Source organism: Coturnix japonica, chromosome 13 (assembly GCF_054131305.1).
Source record: "Coturnix japonica strain WE chromosome 13, WE-NBRP24, whole genome shotgun sequence".
In the NCBI taxonomy this organism is placed as follows: Eukaryota; Metazoa; Chordata; class Aves; order Galliformes; family Phasianidae; genus Coturnix; species Coturnix japonica.
In genome coordinates this window covers 10,454,049-10,477,611 of record NC_140675.1, presented here as the reverse complement: position 1 = coordinate 10,477,611, position 23,563 = coordinate 10,454,049, and the positions used below count along the sequence as shown (strand labels likewise).

Sequence of the window (23,563 nt, the reverse complement as noted above, 5' to 3'; positions counted from 1 at the left end):
ATCATTATTACTTTTTGCCACGCTGCACAACTAGGCAATTCCATCATGTTCCCTTGGACATACCGTGGCAGACAGCTTATGCTATCAGTCATAAATCTTGTCCCTTTCAACCTCCATCACATACGAAGAGCAAATTTATTATGATGCATGTCATAACACACCAATGCCTTTCCATTATCATATAACTGGATATCCCCAAGCCTCATAATTTGCAGCATAATAGTAATTTTTAAAGAACTATTGGTAATCAATAGCACTCAGCATCCCTGTCAGGATCATTTGCAAAACAAATAACAACACTGATCTCAAACAACTTTACAGGACGGATATTTAATCCCCATGCACTGCATTATATGATGGATAAGCAAGGAACCCTAGACTATGTATCATGTATTTTCTTGGGTTAAATATCACTTCCATCAACATTGCTACCCACTGGACAAAGCGGCCTGTGTTTCAGCTGAGTAAAGCCGAGGTATTGCCTTACAAAGTCACTGCACCCAGGGCTGAGCCCGGCTGCCTGTGGGTTGGATTCACTGCACACTGTTTGCTGTGACCCCAACCTGCCCCGAGCCCCAGCACCACCTGCACAACGAAATCAGATCACGGGCAGAAGGAGGTGCTGTTTTTAGCCCCTTGTCAATAGAGAGCTCTGTTTTAAATGAGTTACTACCTATAACCCTACAGAAGTGCTAAGAAGCATCATTTAATAAGAGGCTCAGCCATCTGCCTCATTAGCTAACGGACAGACCTTCAGGACGATAAACAGAGGCTCATTTCACTTATTGTCTTTCCTTCTCCTCCAGCATGTACCGCCTGAGGCTGTAATTGGGAAGGTAACTTTGTCCTGACTGCAGTCAATGCATCTCAGGTCCCTCCACAGCAGGTGTTACCATAGCATCCCACCTTTAAGGGAGTTCTTACATAGAAGAGGAAAACTGCCATCCCATGCTGACCCAGTTGCTGGCCTGCTGCTGCCCCTCCAGCTAGCCCAAGGCTCCCTCATTCACATCTCTGGAGCCAAATTAGTGAAAGGATAGAATCATTAGCGTCAGAAAAGACCTTTAAGATCATCTAGTCCAACCACCAACCCATTGCCACCGTGCCCACTAAAGCACATCCCTCAAAGTCAACAGAGCCACAGAGTGTGTGCTCCAGCAGCACCGCCAGCCATGGAGCCCAAGCCACCCGTTGTGCGGCCGACAGCAGACCAGCACCTGGGATGCATCTTAAAGAAGGCTTTCCAAGGCATATAATACATACTTAAGTTTTCTACACAGGTTTCTGCCCCCCAGAAACCACACAGCACATCTGTGTCTCACTCCTGGCAGCTAGAGGCACCTTCAGCAACAGCTTCGGCTCCCACTGATGTGGAAAAATTAATGCACTTCCAAGCCTGCATGAGCACGGGTCTGGCACTCACAGCTTTCTTCCCACCGCAGCGATAAGCCCTGAATTGCTCATCACTACAAACCCTGTGCTTTGGTGGGGACAGACCAAACTGGGATAAAAAACACCCCTGGACCTTAACCAAGCACTTTAACCACCGGAGACTGCAGAATCCTATTTAGGGATATCAGAGAACACTTGCTGCAGAGGGAGCATCTACTCCAACCTGACCATAGGAAATAAGGAAATTAAAATTAAATATTTTGGAAGGAAGAAACCCACACTGAACTGCTGGGTTGGCTCCCTTTTAGAGACAACAATATTTTATAAATGGGATTAACCAGAGGTGAGGGCACACCAGCATTCCATCCCATAGCGTAATACCTTGGCCAGCACCAAACCAGCCCTGGCCTAGTTGACAAACAACCTTCAGAGCACCCAGAAAGGCCACCAAACCTCATTGCTTGGTCAATTAATTTATTTTTCCGGCCTCAGCAAGCACCAGGTATACTGTTGCATGCTTTTGATGGAGAAAGCTCTCGTTCCACCTCCTCAAAGAAAGGAGCATCACTGAAGATATCTGACTGCATCATGGGCATCCTCCACATCCCATGGATGAGCCCTTCTCCACTCAGGTCACACCAATATCCTCCCCCTGGAGGCCACAGCACAAGGCGGGGAGGGGGAGAAGATCTCAGTCGGATGCGGAAGCCTAAAGATGGAAAAAGCTTACAGCTGTGTACGCATCCATATGCATAAGAGAACAGGCCCTGCTCCAGCACACGCTTGCGTCAATCTGCCGTCACCAAAATTCAGGAGAACATTTAAAATTAAGCCCAAATTTCCTTGCACTGCAAAACTGGGGACAAAGAATGGAACTGGGTTTTGTAGTTGGAGCAGAAGCAGGTGTCAGAGGACAAAGACCCAGCAGCTACATCCCAGATAACATCACTTCACCTCCAGGTTTCCCAACTAGGCATGGTTCCCCCAGCTGCCAGAAGGGGCTCAAAGGATGTGACCAGTTCTGAAGTCTGTTTTCCCATTCAGATACCAGAGCTGGAGTGGATCCCCAAGGAGCAGCTCAAAGCCAAACCCACAGAATCAAGTCAGGATTGGGACCGACAGCCAGGATTTGGCCTGCTGAAAACACAGTCAATGGAACTTCAAAACGAATGGGGTGAAAAGCAAGATCAATACGTAAAATACATTTATTTCCCAGCCTAGAATGAGCTAATTAAAATGAAAAGTGTAGTACTCTGCCCACTGCCACAAGTCAGAGTTTCAGTGCAAAAGAGTTGTCCTGAGGGCTATACAGCACAATACTGCATTATGGCTGATCTCTTATTAAGATAGAGATCAGACAGGGGAGAAAAAGAAAACAGAATAGGAAGTGGTAATTTGTCATAGCAAAAGGGAAGGCCATGCAGAAAGTGTAGCTGCTTGTTTGTTTTTCCCTTCAAGTCAATGTATAATTCAGAGAACTGAGAATTAGTCCACCACTGGAAAGGATTTTAATATAGAAGAGAGCAGTTTTTCTGTAAAACCATTCCTGCAGCTCAACATCAGCAAACAGACCCACACAGCATCTCTCAGGACGTTGTAAAGACTGCATACACAGATTCATTTCTCCTCCTTGTCTTACATTCAAAGCTGTTGCACAAACTCCACTGCCCAAATTCTGCTCCTTTATGAACTGGAACAGCTGTTGAAACGTGACCATTTATTGAAGCTTTGCTTTTACTCCATCGTGGGAGGTGTTCTCCAGAAGTGATTGTATTGCTCCTGTGCTCAGGGTTTCCCTGTACAACGTAAATGGAGGACAGCAGACAACCAAGTGGGCACATTTGCTCTGGGTAAGTCGTGCAGTGGGGATGGGCTGAGCTGTCAGAACAGAACACAGCCCCTGTATGTGGGGAGCAGGGCAGGACAGGTTGCATCCACCCCACACACACAGCCGGGGCAAAGCAAAGCAGCAGGGCCCACCCACACCCAACTCTTTGCACAGCCCAGTATTTTCCCAGCACAGACAGGGTGCCACAGCCTTCAGGGACAGACTGAAACCCAGACAGATAAGAGTTCAACAGCACCATAAAACACAGGAGATTGGTCTGAACTCTTGCACCTCAAGCAGAAGAGGCACTTCCAGAGGCCAGGCAGCAGCCCTCCATGCCCTCGGGCTGCTTGCAGTGCTCACAACTCACTGCTCAGCTCTGCTTTCTCAGGGGAAGGCAGCTGGAAGCGACAAGACTACAGTCACTCCTGCATCCTCAGGAGTCAGTCGGCTCAACAGCAGCACTACATCTGCTGTCCCTCAGGTCCTGAGATGCCCCATCCCTCCCCCTTTCTACACCTGCCTGCAGCTTTTGCACCCCCTGTGCCTTGAGCAGGGGCAGGACAAGCACGGGGTTATGACTGCTCTTTCTAAACCATACCACAGGGCAGAGGTTTGGGTAGAGCATCACCTGGTGCTCCTACACCCCAAACTCCTCAGCATGACGCTGAGCAGGGATGGAGAAAAACTGCACCTGGGACAGCACCGAAGTCGAGACATTTCTCCTTTGACAACGCTTGGCTGCAGTGACTTTATTTGGATGATATGGGATGATTAATGCTTACAGCTGATGTCCTTTCTTTCTTTTTGATAGATTTGGGGGCTGCAGAGTGACATTTGCTCAGTGAACTGTTCTTGGAAAGCTGTGCTCATCTCAGCACAGAGAAGAGATGCACCCGGCGGTCAGCAAGCAGGCTGCTACAAGCCGCAGGTGTCAGGAGAGCTGCTTTGAGCGACACGGGGATGCTTACAGCCAGCTCTGCCTGGTAAAGTCTGGATGGTGAGAGGATGGCACATTAAACAGCTGATGCTGCAAGGAACGGTGAGAGCTCATCTCATCCAGCGGCAGGAGAGGAGATTGTCACTTACGAACACCACAGCCAAGCGCAGGCTGCTGGGTTTTGCCACAAACACGCTGGAAGATTGAGCTCACAGCAGAGATGGGATCCCCAGCTGAGTCTCCGCGGGGCTGAGATCAGCCACAGAGCGCTCGCAGCTGCTCCAACACCAAAAAGCATCCAGAAATCAGATCAATCAATCAGGGAAACAAGACACAGGCAGATGTCTTAATCATAGCGTTTGCTAATGTGAGAAGCTTGGAAGCCCTAATCCTCACCCCCATCTGTAACAGCAGGACGAGAACCATCTCTCTCACCTGGCTGCTGCAAGCCTTCCCTAATCAATCAGCTCATTAATTCATGCAAAGCATCAGGCAGACAGCTTTATACAACACTCATCTTAACCAGGCAAAATATTTCTCCTTAATTCTTCACCTGTCCACTCCCCCCCTATGGGCACAGAGCAGCCAGTGGCATCTCCCCTGACCCCAAGCAGCCCCCCACAGTCACATAGGATTCCTTGGCCAGAGACACACCTTTGCAGGGCTTCCTTCAGATTTGATTTCCATCTTGTCATATTTAAGAGCTGTCTGAGGAACGTAATGGTTTTGAATTCACTCACCGCCGCAGTCCATCAATTGAGCGGCGGCTGTGAGCCTCACGAGCAGGAGGTGATGAATGGGGCTTTCGAGATGGCACCGCTCGCCTCCGAGCAGGGAGAGCGTGGGCAGAGGGTGGGGAAGGGAAGCAAAGGGTTTTTTAACAGGAAGAAACAGGGAAGGGGGAGGGAAAAGCCCGACCTGTGCACTACGAGCTTAGGACAAGTGCCCCTCTGCTGCTGGGAGGCTCATGTTGGCCTCCCTGATCTACTAGGAGGAAAACACAGCGTTCCATGCAAGAAGTAATCCTCCTGCTTAGAGCATCCCTAAGTTACATCCCAAGGCCTGATCCTGCCCCACACGCTGCTCAGCTTTGCACCTGGGTCCCTTTTGCTTCCTCTTCCTCTAATGATGGGGCCGGGTCAGCTCTGTGCAGCTTGCAAGCATGGAACTATTCATAGCAGAGAGCAGAACCAGAGAGGCTGCGGCTCGTGGTGTGAGCATGCAGCTGTGCGCTACCCGGCTCAAAGCAGAGGGGAAAGAATCAACTGAAATCCACAAAACAAGCAAAAATAAAAATAAGAGGCAGCAAAAGCAAATTGATGATGTTGCTCCAATTTGAGCAAACACTAATTAAGAATGTGTAATTGAATTAATGCATTATTGAGAAGCCCCGGCAAATCCCTAGCAGGGTTATAAACACGTTGTAGGACTCTTTTGACATCACAGACATCTCACGCCTCACTACTTGCCATTTGTTTTCACGCCACCAGAATCTGCAGATTGATGTCCTTGTCACTCACCGCTGTTCGGTGTTTATCCCGTATCGCTGTCACCTCGGCCCTACACACCTATAAGCTCTGTTTGGGGCAGCGATGGTTGTGCGATAAGTCAGAGCTACAGAATGGATGAGTTCAGCCCTCCAGCTGCTTCACCAACAGCCACTGCAAACAGGGAAGCAGCAGCCAGGGAGAGGCAATCCAGCCCCATAGGCTGTGCAGACATCCGTGCCCATAGCAGGTGCTGGGATGCAGCCTCATAGAGCTGCCACAACCATGGGTGCAGTGGGCATTTAGAAAGAGGCATTACATGCATCTTCCCTCCTCCCCAGCCCTCACAGCTCACTAACCCTGGGTTCCCAATGGGAACTACAGACCAAGCCAAAGGAAAGAAATGGCTTAAGATGTTTGCAAGGAAGGAATGTGAAAATACAGTGGGCATATCTGAGTTCTCACACGTCGCACCAAGGAAGGGAGAAGCAGCAGCATTAAAGTGCCTCACGGTTGGGTATGAGCGTATATCGGAGCAAAACACGCATGCTGTTTATAAAGCACATTGGAAGACTTCTCCCTAAGAGATACCGTATAAAGTGTAGAATTTTATTATCTCTGCCTGTCCACTGCACAAAGATATACATGGAAACTAGTTGCCAAATCTGCCTGCAGTTTAACTCCATTAAATCCAATGAATGGGCTTGGCCCACAAAAAAACTCTGCACTCACTGTAATAAAGTTAAAAGCTGATCACAGCTGATACAGGAAAACACGTACATTTCCATACACTTATTCCTGCTGATTTAAAAATACGAGCAAGCTTCAGAGAATGCCCTTGCCCAGCTCCTGAAGAAACACTGTAATGAGTGTTACAGTCTGTTTGGTTTTAAATGCACACAGTTTTCTGCTGTCAGAACTTCACCAACTCCATTCCCACCTCCCAGCCTCTTCCTGTGTCCCTGCAGTTCCCTGCCATGGGCTGACCCTTCCCATAAGGAGACACCTCCTCCAGACCCCTCTGCCCCACCATGTGAGCTAATAGGAGCCTTCACCCAGAGGGCCCCTTTCCCAAATAATTCTTAGCATTTATTCCTATTACATGGGTGCCTCCGGGACCCATGGGTCATACATATATTCACTGCTTCAGTAACCAAGCTGCACCCAGTGCATTACTGTGTGTTCTTTCTTAATGCAACCAGCACTCTCCTAAGGGTGTACAGGATATGGGGTGTACAGGATATGGGGTCTCTGCTGCAGCCCCTTCACCTGGAGGCCCCCATAGCCCTCCTGCTGCCATCTCTGCCTCCTTCCTCACCTGCACTGTGGGGCCATGCATAGCCCCATAGGCATCCCACCAAATCCCATCCCAATCCTCTCCCCTCCACCAGTCTCCTCCACTCTGCCCCTGTGCTGCCTTGGTATCGCACCCTCTCAACCTCTTCCCAGACCATACAATCAGAACACCAAAGAAAATAACAAATAATAACACTCAGACCCATTTCTTCTCCCACGATCTCACTCAAAACACCACTGGTGGACTCACACCCTTTTGCATCCCCTGACAGCTCATCCCACCTGCACCCAGCTGCCAGCATCCTCCCCTCCTGCAGCAGCTCTATGTGAGTCCCTCTGCTCCCGGCGCCCTTTGCTGAGTAATCCCAGGCTGTCACCACACTTGGGGGGGATGTCAGTTTGCAGCTGAGTGCCAGCAGTTGAGGTCTGCAGGTGCTGCTGAGTTCCTTTGCTTTTCCTGACAGCCCCACCACTGAATCCTAAGGGATGGCTGCACACAGAGGGACATGGGGCTTTGCTGACACGGAAAAGAAGCACAGAGAAATACTCCCTGAGACTTCCCAATGGGGGATGAGCCCTTGCAAATGGGCAGCAGGCTCTCCCTGGGCACAGTCCCATCCCAATCTCAGCAGCCCTGATCTCAGCATCACGGCTGGAGCTCAGCTCTGACCGCTCCGAAGCACCGACCGCATCTTTCTGTTTGCTCACACTGTGCGATCTTATATTTAGCATAGGACGGGAGAACTGAAACAAATAAGAATAATAACCCTTGTACCTTGACCAAGCCAAAAGCCTGACCTTCCACAGACAGGTAAGCCGTCCCAGGGAGAGGATGGATCTGGTGTTTTCTGATCATCAAATAGGAAAGCATTAGCCAGACTGGGAGAACAGGCTCTTATCTAGACCTGATTTCTCTCCCCTCCAGGGGATCCTGTAGGATATTTCAGTTCTCTCTCTTGCTGTATGACTCTTCCCTCCCCCAGTTGCATGAAATCAGCCAAATTCACAATCTAATCTGGCTGGGAGTCAAAGGGGAGAAAAATCAAGTCCTAATGCAGTGACTACTTGGAATGGGGAATTGAAGCCAATCAGAAAGGCATTATTGATCGCTGTTCAGTGCACCTCGGCTGGGAGGGAAAGCAGTGGGAGCTGCAGAGCCACCCTCCGGGCCTGCGGTGCTGATGGGGTGGGAGCCCTGAGCCGCTGCGGTGTGCGAACAGCTCCGGAACGCATCGCCCTGCTGCTTTAGGGTGGCTGCTCCAACAAACTGTGCGGGTGTGCACGGCCAGCGTCGCAAGCGTTGAAGGGGCAGATGTGTGCAAGAGGCAAAGCTGCAGGGCAGGGGGTGGAAGCGTGCATGTGCAAAGTTGTCCCCCGGCCGTGCACCTGCGCTGTCCCTGCATCATACAGGGAGAAGGCAGCGGAAAACAGGGGTGGGCAGCAGGGCCGGGTTCGGCTCTGGGTTTCCTGGGTGAAATCCCGGAGCATCGGCCCGTAGCACCGCTGGCTCCACGCACCTTACGTAACAGAGCAGGGATGTGGTGGGGAGGGGAGACCGAGAGCGAGGAGCTCCGTATAGCAGCCCCTCTAAAGCAAACGGGTCCGGAGCTGGATGTCCCCCTGGGGGGGGTTGGATGGAGGCGGTCGATACATCGCTGCGGGTTGTGCAGGGCCCGGCTCCGAGCAGCCCCACGGCTCCCCACGGTGCGGGACAGATGCGGCCGCCGTCGCGTGTCCCCGCAGGGTGCTGCGGCCGTCCCGAGCACGGAGGGGGCTGCCCCGGGGAAGGGGCTCAGCCGCGGAGCCCCCCCACCCCAGGAGCTTCAGGACGCGGGGCGACAGCGCTGGGAAGTTTGAGGAATGGTACATTTTAGAGGAAAGCAAGAAAGAAAATACCCCATCAAGCCCCAAAACCCCCGTGGGGTCCCGGTGGCTCCTGCCCCCCCCTCGGACTGAGACCCCCAACCTGCCGGGCACCACAGAGTAGCGCGGCTGCCGGCATCTCCTTACCTGCCGGCATCGCGTCTGCTGCTACCCTGGCTCCGGCTCTTCCTCTCCTCCTTCCTCCTCCTCCTCCTCTCTCCCTCTCCCTGCTGCTTGGGGCTCTTTATGGAGATTCATTCATTCATGCCTTCCCATCGGTCCCTCAGCGTTTCCCTGCCTCCCGGAGGCAGAGCGTGTGACGCCTCGCCCCTTTCCAGCCACTTTCTGCTGTCACAGAGCGGCGCTGCCCCAACCACGGGGGGCGGCCGGGCCGGGACACGCGTGGGCAGCCCAGGTCGTGGGAGCGTCCCCCAGCGCGGGGTGGGGATGAGGGGGCGTGGGCACGGCACCGACCCGCTTTGGGGGACGCGAGCTCTCTCCGGTGCCCATCACCGAGGCGTCGGGGGGCCCGCAGGACTCTCCACGCTTCCCAACCCACACCGCGCCGCTGTCTGTCGCCGCGGAGGAGGAGTGGGAGAGGGTGGGCTGCGCCCCCGGGACCCCCACATCTTCTCCGCGTCCCCCTTCTCGCCCCAACCCATTCGGCACCGCACTCTACATCCCCGCTTACATCTGTACCCGCCGCACACCGATCCACGCGGAGCACGAAGAGCTGACTCAAGCCCGGGAGCGGCTGAACCGTGCGGGGGGGGATAGAGGGGGACAAGCATTTACTCCCCCGGGGTCTCCCCTCTGCCCTGCGGGGTCCACCGTGCAAAGCTTCTCCCCTCCCCAGCGCTTCTCTCCACTGCGCTCCAGAGGCATTGAGGACCCGCTCCTTCCCGTTCCCCCCCGCAGCATCCTGCTGCCCACTGCCCCCCGCTGCCCGCACACCACGGCTGGGGAGATGCCGGGGGTGATTTAAGTGCTAAACTTCAGGCAAATCGCCTCTTTTCTGCACACGCGCTGCCTTTATTTCCAGCCAGGCAGAGAGGACTGATCTGCTCGTGTTTCTTTTTTTCCCTCTGAAGACATCATGGGAAATGCGAAGGCAGCACTGGGATCTGGGCGCCGCCGGAGCGACAAACCATTAATTTGGGGTAAAACCGCCCCAAACGCTCCACGAAGGGCCCAGCCCGCCCCTCTCTGAGCAGTGCCCTTTTCCACGGGCGGTGCCATCCCCCTTTTGGAAACGCTGCCATCCATTTCTATTAACGATCGCTGTATTCACCACTGCAAACTTCTAAATATTTAATACCGTGCGAAGCGGCAGCGGCACGCACGGAGCTGACGGCAGGAGGCTGAGCGGAGCGCGGGGCTGCCCTGCCCCGGGGGTGCCTGTTGATATCGGCTCCCCCCTCCGCTGGGCTTTCCCAGGGGCTGCAAATCGCAGTGTGTTGCGGGCAGCGCCGCTGCCCCCCCCGACCCCCGCCTTCCCCCCGAGTGTCCGGATGGGGCTGTGCGACGAGAAGGGGGTTTCTCTCTAGAGGAGCAGAGGGGCGGCCCCGACGGGTGGGTGCGTTCCCAGCCCTGAATCGCCTTCCCCCGCCCCTCAGAGCCCGCAAGGGGTTGGGGACCCCCACCACAGTCTTCGCATCCCCGGCCCCAAGGACTCAGGGCGGGGCTCTGGAGAGGTGGGGGGGAAGAAAGTCCTATGGGGATCCCCCGGCACGCCGCCCCGCAGGCTCCCGGTCGTTATGTGCTCTTCATTAAAATGCAATCAAGAAAATTCTTTGGCAACTCCGGCTGCCGTTCGGCTCGGCTCTGCCGACTGGCGAGTGCCCCCGTCCTTTGGGCTTCGCCTGAATTTGGAAACTGAGACGGAACTTTACTGCAACATCTGTCATTATAATTAAAACTGCTCCACATCCACCAGAGCACGTTCCCGATCCTCCCATCTTTGCCGTTATTTCTTCTCTTTTTTTTTTTTCGTCTCAAACGAGAGACATCGACTCAAACTCACACCCGCTGCCCGAGCCGCACCGCGATGGGGCCGGGCGGGGACGCGGGGTCGGGAGCAGCCCAGGATGCACGCGGTCCCCCCCACCCCATCCAATCACCACCGCCCCCTTCCACTAATTTTCTTTAATTAAATCTCGATGTGCGGCGCGTTTCTGGAGGACGGAAATAGCCGCTGAAGGAAAGAGCATGTGGGGAGGCAGATCAGAACTGCCGGCGTGGGAACGTAGGAGCGCTCAGCGGGGCCGGGGGGGGGATGCAGAGCTGGTCAGCGGCCGTTCCGTAACCCCCACCCGGCTCACCCCGGGGAATGGGGTCACACCTGGGGGGTTCGGCTTCCCGCAGGTCCCGCTTGCAGCGGGGACTCCCCGGGCCGCTGGGGTGACCCCAAGGCGGGGTACCCCTAATGGGGGGGGTGCAGACGGACACACGGCGGGGCTCCCCGGCGTTCTCCCGGCTCGACCTCTCCCCGCTCCGCTGGGGGCACGGGGGGATTAAAAGAGGCTTCAGCCAAACCCGGGAACCTCCCGATCGCGGCGGGGAGGGCTCTCCGCTCCCAGCCCCGAAGCATCGCTCGCCCGAGTCCCAGCCCCGAATCGCAGCGGCGAAAAGTTTGGCGACACGGAGCGGCCACCGGGGGCTCCGCGGCCACCCGCGGCTCTGCGGGCGCCGGGGCGGGGCAGGGGCGGGGGGCTCGGCCCGAACAGGGGCCGGGGGGTTAAAGGGTGATGGTTGAACGGGTACCTACCTGCTCCAGCGGCGGTCGGCGACGCGCACAGCCCCGAGGTGCGGTGAGGGGCGGCGGGTGCACCCGCGGCTGCGGCTCCCCGCGCCCCTCCAGGCGGGCGGGCCGGGAGCGGGAGGTGGGCAGGGAAACGCAGCCGGAGCCGAGCAAATCCCAGCGCTGGAGCCGGCCTCCGAGAAGAGCAGGGCTGCAGCTCCTCACTGCGTCAGGCGGAGAGCCCTGCCCGTGCAGGCGGCGCCGGGCAGCTCTGCCAGGCCCGGGGGGCTCCTAGCGGATCGGTGCGGACCCGCCAGGCACGGCTCGGTTCGGCTCGGCTCGGCGGGGACCCAGGCGAGGAGCGCGAGGAGGAGCAGTTCGGTTCGGCCTAGCGCGGTCCGGTCCGGTTTGGTTCGGTATGCTGCGGTTCGGTTCACGGTAGTGTACCTGGGCTCAGTGCGACTGGACTCGATGCTGCCGGGCGGTCACCGCATGGAGCAATAAGCGGCTTGGCAGGGAGAGCTGGGCTGGCAGCGGGGGGAGCAGAGGGCTGCGTGTGTGAGATGGAGGCGAGTGTGTGTGTGTGTGTGTGTGTGCAGGCTGGGCGATCTGCGTGTAGGTGTGACAGTGAGACCTGTGTGTGCATGAGCAGCAGCCCGTGTGTCTGTAAGCACACGTGTGAACGTGTCCGTGTGTGCTCACGAGTGTGTGGCAGCTGCACCTCGCACCAATCCTGACCCTCTGTGGGTCGGAGTTGCTCCAGCTGAGCCTAATCAGGTGGGGGGCAGCAGGGGATATGCAGGCAGGTGCAGCTGGGGCAGCAGCAAAACACCTGCTCACATCTCCTGGTGCACTCCAGGTTCCCCAGGCCCTGGTTGTAGCCAATGTGCCCCGTGTTCAGCCCTCCCCATGTGCCACCCTGCCCCAGAGATGGCCATCCTGGCCTCTTTTAATGCTTTTTTTAGCAACACAATGTGAAACTTCAGAGTGATTGAAGTGTGCCTGCCCCTGGAATAAAAGTGCTTTTCCCTCTCTCCTAGCACTGTGATTCATGACATCCCAAGGTGTCCCCAAAACCCAGCAAGTCTTTTGTGCAGCCCTGCAGGGATGTGGCAGCGGAGATGGAGAAGGTGGGCGCAGTAAAGAAATGTCACTCCTTGCAGTTTAATAGCAACAACAACAACAATGCGGCCAAAAACCTGAAGTGTGAAGTAATAGAACTGGGAGACAGCTGGCAAACAGGCAGGCCGTGGCCTCTCTCCAAACAGCAGCTGGCAACCTGGCATGGTACACCACTGTGTTTGGGCACACACCCTGGGGAAGCACTTGCTGAAATGCAGGAGGGAGCCCAGTGTGGTGGAGAGGCTGGGGCAGGAGGAGCATGTCAGCTGCTCAGCAGCCCTGGTGTGGCCTTTAACCTGCTGGGGAGGTTGCAGGGCTTGGTTTCTGTGTGAGCTGGTTGCTCTCAGGTTCTCTTTTCCTTGTCCTTGTTCCCTTCCCTGCTACCAGCTGCGCTCATTCTTAAAGCACAGGGGACCCTCTGTCTGTGAATCATAGGATCATAGAATATCTGGGGTTGGAAGGTACCCATAAGGATCATCGAGTCTCTGGAGGAGGAATAACCCATTTCTTGCATGCCTTGTGGGCTCGTGCCCTGAAGTCAGAGGATCCTCTTGTAATTGCTTGGAATGATTAAACACGTGGGCAGGCTGCAGCCAGTGAGATGAAATAGGCAGGAGGACACTGTGGGTTCTGGCACCTTCCTGGGAGGATGGAGGTAAGAGGTCCCATCCCTTCTCTGTCTTTGCTGAATGCTCTTGAGCATCACTGAGCCATTCCATCTCCCTTCCTGGCTGCTGGAGGGAGAAGCACCTGCAAAGGACAAGGTTGCCACCAACGCTGTGCTCCATTGCAGGTCCTCACCCATGGAGCTCGGCAGGGAGGGATGATTTGCAAAAGGCTCTTTGCATCCCCCAGCACGCAGCTCAGCTACCTAGGGCTGATTTGGGAGAGCTACCCCAAATCTCCAGGCTCGCCCATGGATCGGGGTGGGCTTTAAGGCAGCACCATCTTTACAGGCTGCCAGGTCAAGCAAAGGTGGAACAAGGGCAGGCTATCAAACAACTTCATGAACCAAGATAAGCAAAGAAAAGAAGTGTAGGTACTTCTAAACAGGCCGCTTCAGTTTGTCTGGGAGGAAGTGACACCAGCCCAGCCTCTAGCCCTATATTTAGTAAAAAACCCAAACCAGACATTGATAATGTTATTAAAGGCAGGAAGGAGTAAAAGATGTAGCCTTGCTCAGATGCTGTGATCAAGGTGTCTGGGGTCAGGACAGACATGCTGGCTGTTCCCCTGTACCAGCAGAAGACTGACACAGCAGGTTTGAGAAGCCCTAACCCAGTTCAGCCAGCAGTAAAGGAAAAAGAGGGTGGTTAATAAAGCATTGGCTGCTTCTCCCGGTGACGAGGAGGAGGCATAGGAACAGAGCTCCACTGCTGCCTTTTGTAGCATCACCTGCAAGGGAAATGCTGGCCAACAGCAGACTGGGCAGCGCTCCATTTGTCTGTGCAGAATAGGAAGGATTCAGTTAGAGAAGGACGTCAGTGCTTCTGAACAGTATGACCTTGGGCAAGCAACCTCCCTTACAAACCACAAGTACCCAAACCCTCCCTGTGAGTCCCACTATAGCGTGGACCCATTATGAGAGTCAGCCTCCATGCTCCCATCCAGAATGGGCCATAAGTGAAATTGAAGCTCCTCGTGGGATGACCAGCTCCCCTTTCCCACCACATCCCTGCAGCAGTTGGTATCCCCAGCCCAGGTGGGGTGAGCAGAGCTGGATTTCCATCCCATTGCTGTGCAGAGGAGCTGCCATGCGGTTCCTCCGTGCACCAGTGCAGTTCTGGGTGATTTACCATCCTAGGGAGAATATTTTTTGCAGGCTGAGATGTTATTTTAGCTGCTGTTGTCAAATCCCATCTAAAAATCATCAGACTAATTAGAAAACAAAAAATGACATTTTACGGGCTGTTAGTGCTGTAAGTAGAGGAAGGCCTTCTGGTATTTAAGGAATGCTTGGAAAACAACACTGATATTTACATCTGGGAAAGCAGGCTCGGGCAGAAGCTGTATCTCAGAACATTTGTGTTTCACGTACACAGCCTTGGCCACGACAAATATTACTGCACATCATTACCCTGATTTTTCAGGGTGTTAATATCTCATCCATTGCTAATTGTGGCTGCTGTAGACTTGGCAGCTCGGATGCGTTTTTATGGATTCCCATTTGTTCTGATTTCCATTTTTGTCTTTGAAACTCTGGAAAAGTCAATTTTATGTCAGTGAAAGGTACCGCCATTGAGGATGGGGGCTTCTGGCAGCTCAGGGCTCAGGAGGGCCCTGCTCCAGTAGTGCTCACTGCATTGCATTGCCCTGCCCTGCATCCCCACATAACAGATTCCATACCTGTGGCTCTGGATTCAGTGCAGCAAAGGCTGGGTGTCCTCCTAGGATATACATCCCACCAGCACTGAAATCTGTGATGGTTTCCTTTGGGCTCTCTGGGATGTGATGTAGTGCTGATTAAATGGCATCTTACACCTGAAGAACTCCAAGTCAACAGAGGGAATGATCCACAACAAATAACTTGTTTAAACTGTGGTGTGTTTTTCTTTTTCCTCCCTCTCATGTATGCATTGTCCATGAAAAAAATGAGAAATTCTCCAATGTGTGTGCTTGGTGTTACTCACACATCTCCTAGGTGAATAACTCTTGGCTTGTAGACACTACTGATGCAAAGAAAAGATTTCTCTCTGCCCTTTTGGTTTATGCAGAGACCTCAGCACTGACATCATGACTCTTTGCTTTCATGTGTGGCTGCTCATCTGGGAGCCTCATTTAGGATGCTAAAGGTGTGTTGTTGGTACCTCAGGCTTAGCCTTCTGTGGGATGGTGATGGAGGCAAGGCAGCCCTGGTCTGAAGGGTTTCACAGCAAAAAGCATTCCTTTGTTGCTGTGCTTCTCCTACACTCCTGGTGACCCTTTGCTTAAGGAGTTTTGCCTTGTCATGCATAAGGGACCTCATCTATCCCTTAAAAGGCAGAGCTGGTTCAAGCTCATCAGTGGCTTCGGCCAAACCAAGAGATGCTGCTCCAGGGCTGTCATTGAGATGAAGCTACTTGGCTTTGCCAGAGCCATCCCTGAAGACAAACCCTAGCAAGAAAGGTTGACAAGGAGCACACGCCTGCCCTGGGGACACGTAGATGCAGCATGACTTTCTTTTTATTTACAGAGCATCAGATTGCACGCTCCCCAAGAGCTCTGATTCATCCTTCCCCAGTATTAGAACAAATACTCTAAAATCAGTCTACAGCATGGGGACAGGCTTTAGCCAGTGCTTTGAAAGAGAGCAGGTAAACTCGTTACCCTCACTTTGCATAGCAAAAAAATGATATGCATAAAGCTGCACAGAACAGCCCTGCAAAGCTCAAAGGAAACAAATGGGCAACTTGCACATTGAATTTCAATGGAACTTTGTGCCGCCAGGATAATAGCCAGTGAGACAGTGAAATATTGCATAGAGAGACACTGGGCAGTAAAAACAAGTTGCTAATGCGGTGGAATATCCCATAATATTGCTTGGGGGAATATCATAGGGCACAGTGTAGGGGTATGTGGAGCACCCAGAGGGATAACAGCCATTCTGTGAGGTGTGCTTGGGCTTCACCTGAGTCCCAGCCCCAAAAGCCCTTCATTTCTTCCAGCTGAAGCTGCTCCCACCTGCATCACACATCCCCTCTCCCATTCCAGGCAATCAGTCATCACCCCACCCAGCCTCAGCTGTCCCTAAAGAATGACCAAGGAAAATCATCTACAGATGGAGGAGGACTGCACATATTTGGATAACTCACCTGAGGCTGGAGCAGAGCGAATGAGCATCCCATTAAAGGGCTTAAACAGCATCCTTCCCCCTAACTAAATTCACTGCAGTAGCTCCAGCAAAGTAGACTTAGGGGAGGAGGAAGGAGAAGGGAGAAAGGCAATGTGGGGAGAACTGGTGATGCTCTGATGTAATGTGGGGGTGTAGGATCGCCATCACGTTCATATACAATTCCCTGAGGCACCCTCAGCTTTTATAGGCTGCTGATGGCGGCAGCAGTAAACGAAAGGACACCTTTGAGTGAGCACTCATGTATTAAACAGCTCATAGGTTGTCCCTATGCAAAATAATCAATGTCTGTCTTTCAAGGCTCTGCAACTCCACAGCAGACACAGGGTGCTAAATCCAGAATGGGAGACCATGCCAGAATCTCCAAGCTGCATTTTCAAGATGTCTATAGAAGGCACAGCCCAGGGGGATGGTCTGATTGCCTCTGGGAGACAGGCTGTGTTAGGGTCACTCGTGTCAGACTGAAAGGAGAAGGGGAAAAGGCAGAGAACTGCTTTAGTGTGTGGGTGAGGCAACAAGGCAGGATGGGTTAAGGCACAGCTGTTGGTACTTAAACTTCTCTGGCTCCAAAATCTGTAAGCTGGGTGAAGCTTACAAACTAGAAATCCGGCCATGAATCCAGATATCCACCTTACCAAATTGAGGATTAATGACATCATCTCAGTTCCTCCCTTCTTTGAAGGCTGGAAAGAGCGAGAGGCAAACACGAATAGTGGGGAGGCGGCTCAGTGATGAGTCACTCGGTGCTGCTCCTTCCCCCATATCCCCGCAGCAGGGAGCCCCATTCTGTTGCCCTGGATGGCCCTGGGCTGGCTGAGCACAGCCTGTAGAGAGGAACTCGGGACTCAGAGGCTTCAAACTGCAAGAGCATCCCATGGAGAGACACAGCCACACACTGACAACCACCATCCAAGGTCATGTCACCCCTCCTCTGAGACCCAACCTCCCCTTAGGAAAGGGCAGAACCTGCTGCCCGTGCTGCTAGCAACACCAACAGACCCCAGGGAAAAAGGGGTTTTCTGCTCAGCAAATGGGAGCTGGGAGGATTTCTGCAGCCTCCCTTCCGAATCTTGATTTGCCTTTCTGAATTAAAAGGCAGTGTGGGCTGAAAATGATGTTAGAAGGAAAAAGGAGACGGAAAAGAAAATCACGCTGAGCGTATTGTTCTGGATAAATAAGACATAGGCGTGTTGCTGAAGGTAGCTCAACCCATCCCACAAATGGTTGTCTCCTGCCAGGAGATGTGACAGAAATAATTACTTGGGCTATACATAATTATTGTGCTGCTTTGAGCGGCAGCCTGCCCTTGGCACAGGTAAAGGAGCTTTTACCTGATATTGGTAAATGACATCAACCATTAGCCCCTTAACATCCTGACCTGCTAAACAGGCAGGGAAGCAGCGGGCAGAGGCCCAAAGAGTGCTCCCATTGCCATTCCCAACTGTACCAGTGCTCAGGAGAGTATTGCCCAATACATGGCTACTCTGGGGCACTGCTGGGTGCCAACAGTGGGTTGTGGCCCTAAATTACCAGGATGGACAGCACAGAGGTGGTGTATGGATGAAAAGTGGACAAAATCACTTATCAGTTTCAGGTGAAGGAAGCTCCAAGTTCCTCCCACATCAGTCCAGCTGCTATAAAGGGGCTTCTTGCACGGGTCACTTGGGGAATCCTCCTTGGGATAAATGAAATGTTTGTCATTTAATTCTCTCAAAGGAGGAAATGAGTATTACAACCAGCTGTCGAGTGCTCTGCAGCTAAAATATCAACAAACTATGACAGACGCAAGATGGAAAAAGCCTCTGAGGTTTCCTTTTATTGGCTGGGATGTCTCTGTTTTTTTCTATCTTATTATCTTTCAAGCTAAACCTACATGAAATGTACAACCAGGAAACTGAATAGCACCACTGGCAAAGGCCGTCCTGTCCCCAGAGAGCTGAGAGTGACAAATACCTGAGAAGACCAATGGCTTTGGCACAGTGGGATGGAACCAACCCGAGTGTTTGGTCTCAGCTCACAGAGTCCATTGAGGCAGAGCTGACAGAGACCAGAAACTCCTGCACCTCCGAGAGGTTTATCTGGCAGTAATCTAACGACTGGGTCACGTGGAGCCGGGTCATAGATTTATAATGGGGTACTTGAAGATCACAGGCTATGGAAATTATTGCTGTGCTGGCTGGAATACATTATGCAAAGCAATGCGTTATCTGGAAGCCTGCACTGCACGCACACGCGCGCACACTTCGGTGATCTATCTATCGCTCCCCATGCAGATGTTCTGCTGCAAAGACGTTCTAATTAATATATTGAAAATACATTTCCTGCCTTGTCTGCACCGGGGATGAGCAGGGAAACAACATCGAGTGGGGGAAAAGCCCCCACCGTGGAAGGAGCGATAAAGAGAAAGGCAGGGACTTAAAAGCAGTTGGAAACAAGTGGGGTGTGCACTGGGGCCCAGCTCATGCCTTGAGGGTGGTGGGGCTGATGCTGGTGCTGCTCTCATGATGGAACCACAGGGCCATAGCAGCAGCTGCAGATCCTCAGTCCTCCTGCTGTCCCCCTGCCAGGATAGCCCTTCTCTCCCCCCATCCATTCAGCAGTTGGACTCCAGGATCCTTATGGGTCTCTAACCCATGACACTCTCCTATACAGAGCAGTCAGAGACCACAACATCTGCTCCATGAGGTGCAGCCCATAAGCTATTCCCCTCTGTGAGGCTGTGGGCATTAAAGCTGGCATCATCCATCCCATCACAAAGGGACAGCTTACAGTAGCTGCAGAGACCCACAAAAGGATGGGATAGGAGATGAGCAAGGCACAGACCCAACAGTGGGACACAGCCGGGCTCCTCCATCCCAATCCATAGGGACAGTGAGAACCAGAACACCCCAGTGAACATTATTAGCCATGGGGACTTCTAGCTTCATATAGGGAAAAGCCCAGATCAATTCCCCAGAGAAGAAGAGATGTGAAATTAGCCTTGCCAGCTGGGGAGCGCTTTTAAATTGCAGCAGAAGTGGTTGAGAGATAGCTCTGCTCTCCGCAGGAACTTCTCCCCATCCTTGGGATTTAAGCCTGTTAATAGTGGAGTATGATGATATTATCTGTTTGTATTGCACTTTTTATCACAGACGGCTCCCAGGGTGATTTGCTATCATGCCCTCTGAGAGCTGCTGAAACATAGGAGCTGCAGGAAGCAGCAGTGATGAAGCCACCATCTCAGTAGCAGCAGAGCAGGAGAAATGGAGCAGAAGCCTTTTGCTGGGTGGGAAACACTGCACTCCTCAGCTTCCAGCTGCTTCCCAGAAGCTTTGGTGCTGGCATCCATTCTCCAGCTCTCAGTCTGGAACAAGGTAGGTTAATGGGGCACAGAGCTCCAGTGGGAAGGAGGGTCTCCTTGTGTTTGAGCAACAACTGATGGAAGAGCCCACACTCTGCAGGCTTAAAGTTCAACCCCCCAAGTAACCCCTCCAGAGACCTTGCGTCTACAGAATGAGTTCAGGCCACCTCAGGGAGCATCCCATGGTTTGCCAGGTGGACCAGCACCAGCAGTGACAGCATCTGCAGGCACCACTTGGACACTGAGCTGGGGATGCACTGAGCATCACCTAGTGATGCACAAGGGCAGGACAAGCATTTGTGTGCTCTCCTTCCATCCAGGATGGACTATTGGCAGAAGCATCTCCTTCATAAGAGCTGATGCTGTCCCCAGTTTGCTCATCTGGATCCTGAGCCCGGACCTTCAGGAGCTGTGTGGGAGGAGACAGCTCTGTGCTGTGCAACAAACATCAGCAGAGCTGCAAAGCGCTTCCACTCCCAGCTCCACCACCCCCTGATTGACACCCTGTAATAAAGAGATTTACCACATAATTACTGTGAGTTTGGGATGCGGCACCATTCTTATTTTTTCCTTTCTTTCTCTTTTTTTTCCTTATTTTAACCTAATGACAGATTTAAACAGCAGTTAAAGTATGTGTTTATATTAATGTCATTAGTTATTTTTGTGCATTTAACCGAAAAAGCTTTTCTTCAGAGCGATGGCATGGTAAACAACAGCTCAGTTGTCTCCTATAGACATTGCTACCTCTACTTGTGCATGAACTGTTTAAGTGAATGGGAGGGGAGGACCTGAGCCTGGATTGATGTGTGTCTGTTGTGGCTCCACCAGCAAAGATGTTAAGCTGAGCTTAGAATAAATGAGAGATGGAGCCTGGCATTGACTGGTGGGAAGAAACAGTAATAATTGATGGGTTTTATTAAGAAATATTACCTAGAAACTGTATTCCTATCGCAAGGGCCTTCAACACTCAGCGGTGTAATAAAGAGAGAAGGAAAAAATTGGAAGGAGGGAATTAGAAGAATGAAAATGATCAGATAAACACACATGGTTGTGCATGCCGTAAGCCAATAACACCGAGATGTCACAGCCGGCTTTGTGTGTTTCTGTAATGAAAGGATGGCCACATATCATAAAGTGATCTGAATGATCCTGAAATCCAAATGAAAATGAGGAGAGAGGTGGTGGGAGTTCTGTGCATTCATAGGGGAAAGCCAAAGAATGGGATCAGCACAGAGCCCGCTATGCCATGGGGTGACCCCTCCTGGGGTCCTCCTGCTTTGAGCACATCCCTCCCCCTGGCAGTGATGGACACCACAGGGCCGTCCCATGGGCCGGGCAGTATTCACCCACCATTAACTGGGTCACTCTGGCGTTTTTCTTGCTGCTCCATTCCCAGCTGACAGCAGAAATTCACCTTCTCCTTCCTGCCGTCTGTGACCTTGCTGTGCTGCCTCTCTTCAATTTAATCACTTCTACTTGTGTCGAGATCGCCCAGGTCCTCTGCTATGATGTTACACACCTCTGGATTGAGGATGCTTCCCAGGATTGAATCTCCTGAGCATTCAATTAGCATAAGACTAATTTTTACAGCAAGGTCATTAATTAAAATATTATATGATGAGAACCTTGTCATTCCAGAAACCTCTCCCTCTGCGAACCATTAGCCCAGTTCCCCCTGCTGCACATCACGCTGCCTTTATCCCACTGAAGCCCATGTCCTCTGGTTTAATGGATGGGATCCTGGAGAGGGGAGGCAGGAAGGCTGAGAACTACCCTGCAAGTGATACTTGGGGTAATAATAAAGGAAAAAGAAGACATCCTGGCTTACGGAAAAGGCAAAGATCTGGCAAAGATGATCCACATGCAAAGTTATGAGTCTGAGCTCACTGAGGTATCTGTATATGTGATAAAGACGAGCAGAGGGGATACAGAGGAGCATCTGTATATGTGATAAAGAGAAGATGTGCAGATGGGATACAGAGGAGCCCAGGAGGGGCTGCACACAGGGCCCTGGTGCTCCCCAGCAATCCCCTCCTGCAGAGCTGTGGGCAACGAGCAACCTGAACTGATTGCGTTTCTTTGTGTGACCCCCATCTCCAACTTTTGGCATCAGATAAACAACTCCCAAGGGTCAATTAACATGTCTTGAGATGATTAGAGTCTGACACTGATGAAACCCAGCAGTAATTAGCAAATTAAAAAAAAAAAAAAAAAGAAAGAAAAAAAATACCCACCCTTTTGATTAGTACTCAGCATAATTCCCTCCAATTATTCAAAGTTCATAACTACAGGGGGTGGAATATCTCCAGGAATATTTATTTATATCCCTATTTTTTCCCAATCAACTTTGTGAGTCTAGTTAATCATCAGCTCTCAAACTTGTTAACTTGGAGAGTCTGGGAGCTGTCACTCCGGCTGATTGCTGGCAGCAGCCCGGGGAGGGGACCACAGAGGGCAGAGCACAGGAGCTCAGTGTTAGGCAAAGACAGAGCGGGGTTGGGGGGGGGGATGAGGAAAGAAACGAACCCAACTCACTGCTGCAGCAGAGAGAATAAAAATACAGTGTTTTCCCTCTCTTGGTTCAGAGTCACAGCTTGGTGCTGGCATGTTTTGCATCAGCTTGTCAGACGGCGCTTTGCAAAAGCAGGCACAACACTTCCTTCTGCACGCGGACAAAATCCTTTCCAAAGAGATGCTTGCTGCAGAGCCCCTGTATCCAGGCAGGAGCAGGCCAGGCAGCCACCCTTGCCCTGCAAACGTGATCCGCAGCAGTCCAAGCAAAGGATGGACTCAAGCTATTAAGCTCAATGGCTGCAGGCACGGTAAGCAGCCCTGCACGGCTGGGGAAGGGCCGACCTCCCCACCCCACTGCCCACCCCCTCCGGATGGGAAGCACGAGCGAGGCACAGAGAAGCTGGGATTTCTCTGGAAGTCATCATCGCCTGCAGGGAAGCTTTGCTAAAGGATTTCATGCCTGTCTTCAGATGGTATGAGTACAGCATTCTTGCCCTAAATCCTCCCACATCCTTTCCAGAAGAAGGGAGGGGACCTGAGACCACGAAACCTCACTGTTTAATTCCCTCCCCAAAGCTGCTACAGCATTCAGTATCTCTGGCTGCCTGGAGACAGAGGTGAGATGGGGAGCAGCATCCTTGCCCCATGCCTGAGCCCCCACAGCTGTCAGCATAGGATTGCTCCATGACCCCATCCCACAGCCCCATCTGCCCCAGGTGCCGCTCTCCCTGCTCCCTGAGATGCCTCCAGACCTGCAGGAGAGGTGGGGGAGTAAGTGGGGTCACTGCTCAGTGATCACAGTGGACAAAGACAGCCCCCCCCTCTGCTGCCCTGTTCCTCACACCTATCACCTTGCATGGACTGACTCTGCATCCAGGCAGCACCAGGGGTTGTCCTTCCTGTGAGCACGAGGGATGCAGAGCTGTGACCGCCTGCAGAGCTGCTGGCTGGGCTCTGAGCTGCAGCTGCTCCACTCTCTGCTTCATTAAAACCTTCCCTGCCCCAGCGAGCCCTGAGGGATGGAGACTAGTCCCAGATAGGAAGACATACGCTTAAACCTTTCAAAGCCATTTTTCATTGGACTTCCCTATATTCATCACTGCAGACTAACAGAGATTTTCTCTCTAGTTTAGATGATATTTTTTTTTTGTAATTTAATCCTATCCAGTGAGAGCCCTCTAGGGAGCTCCTAACCCTGCTTTAATAACATGC

The 23,563-nt window shown here is 52.5% G+C and overlaps 2 protein-coding genes across 7 annotated transcripts in view; one reads left to right on the top strand and one right to left on the bottom strand.

Moving 5' to 3' along the window:
* ELFN1 (extracellular leucine rich repeat and fibronectin type III domain containing 1) overlaps window positions 1–11,708 on the bottom strand; it is an 85,899-nt gene extending 74,191 nt beyond the window's left edge. For 3 of the 6 annotated variants that reach the window (XM_085514629.1, XM_015876966.3, XM_032447663.2), the window contains exon 1: window positions 11,574–11,708. The gene's annotated coding sequence lies outside the window, so the exon portion shown is untranslated. Of the gene's footprint in view, window positions 1–8,953; window positions 9,154–11,573 lie in introns of those variants that run through there. The other 3 variants (XM_015876965.3, XM_032447662.2, XM_015876967.3) reach the window with 3 other exon arrangements.
* Window positions 11,232–20,367, top strand: LOC107320764 (uncharacterized). Its single transcript, XM_085514906.1, has 5 exons — window positions 11,232–11,504; window positions 11,583–11,962; window positions 12,587–12,676; window positions 19,629–19,850; window positions 19,938–20,367. The coding sequence occupies exons 1-4, from the start codon at window positions 11,232–11,234 to the stop codon at window positions 19,642–19,644; spliced, it is 759 nt and encodes a 252-aa protein (XP_085371032.1). The 3' UTR covers window positions 19,645–19,850; window positions 19,938–20,367.
* The last annotated feature ends 3,196 nt before the right edge of the window (window positions 20,368–23,563 follow it).

Bases quoted from the DNA above. Each gene is read 5' to 3' on its own strand.
- LOC107320764 (XM_085514906.1), top strand. From the start codon at position 11,232: ATGGGGGGGGTGCAGACGGACACACGGCGGGGCTCCCCGGCGTTCTCC. The intron at 11,505-11,582 runs GCAGGGGCGGGG...TACCTGCTCCAG, and splicing joins TCTGCGGGCGCCGGGGCGGG to CGGCGGTCGGCGACGCGCAC. The intron at 11,963-12,586 runs GTATGCTGCGGT...CCTCTCTCCTAG, and splicing joins GTCCGGTCCGGTTTGGTTCG to CACTGTGATTCATGACATCC.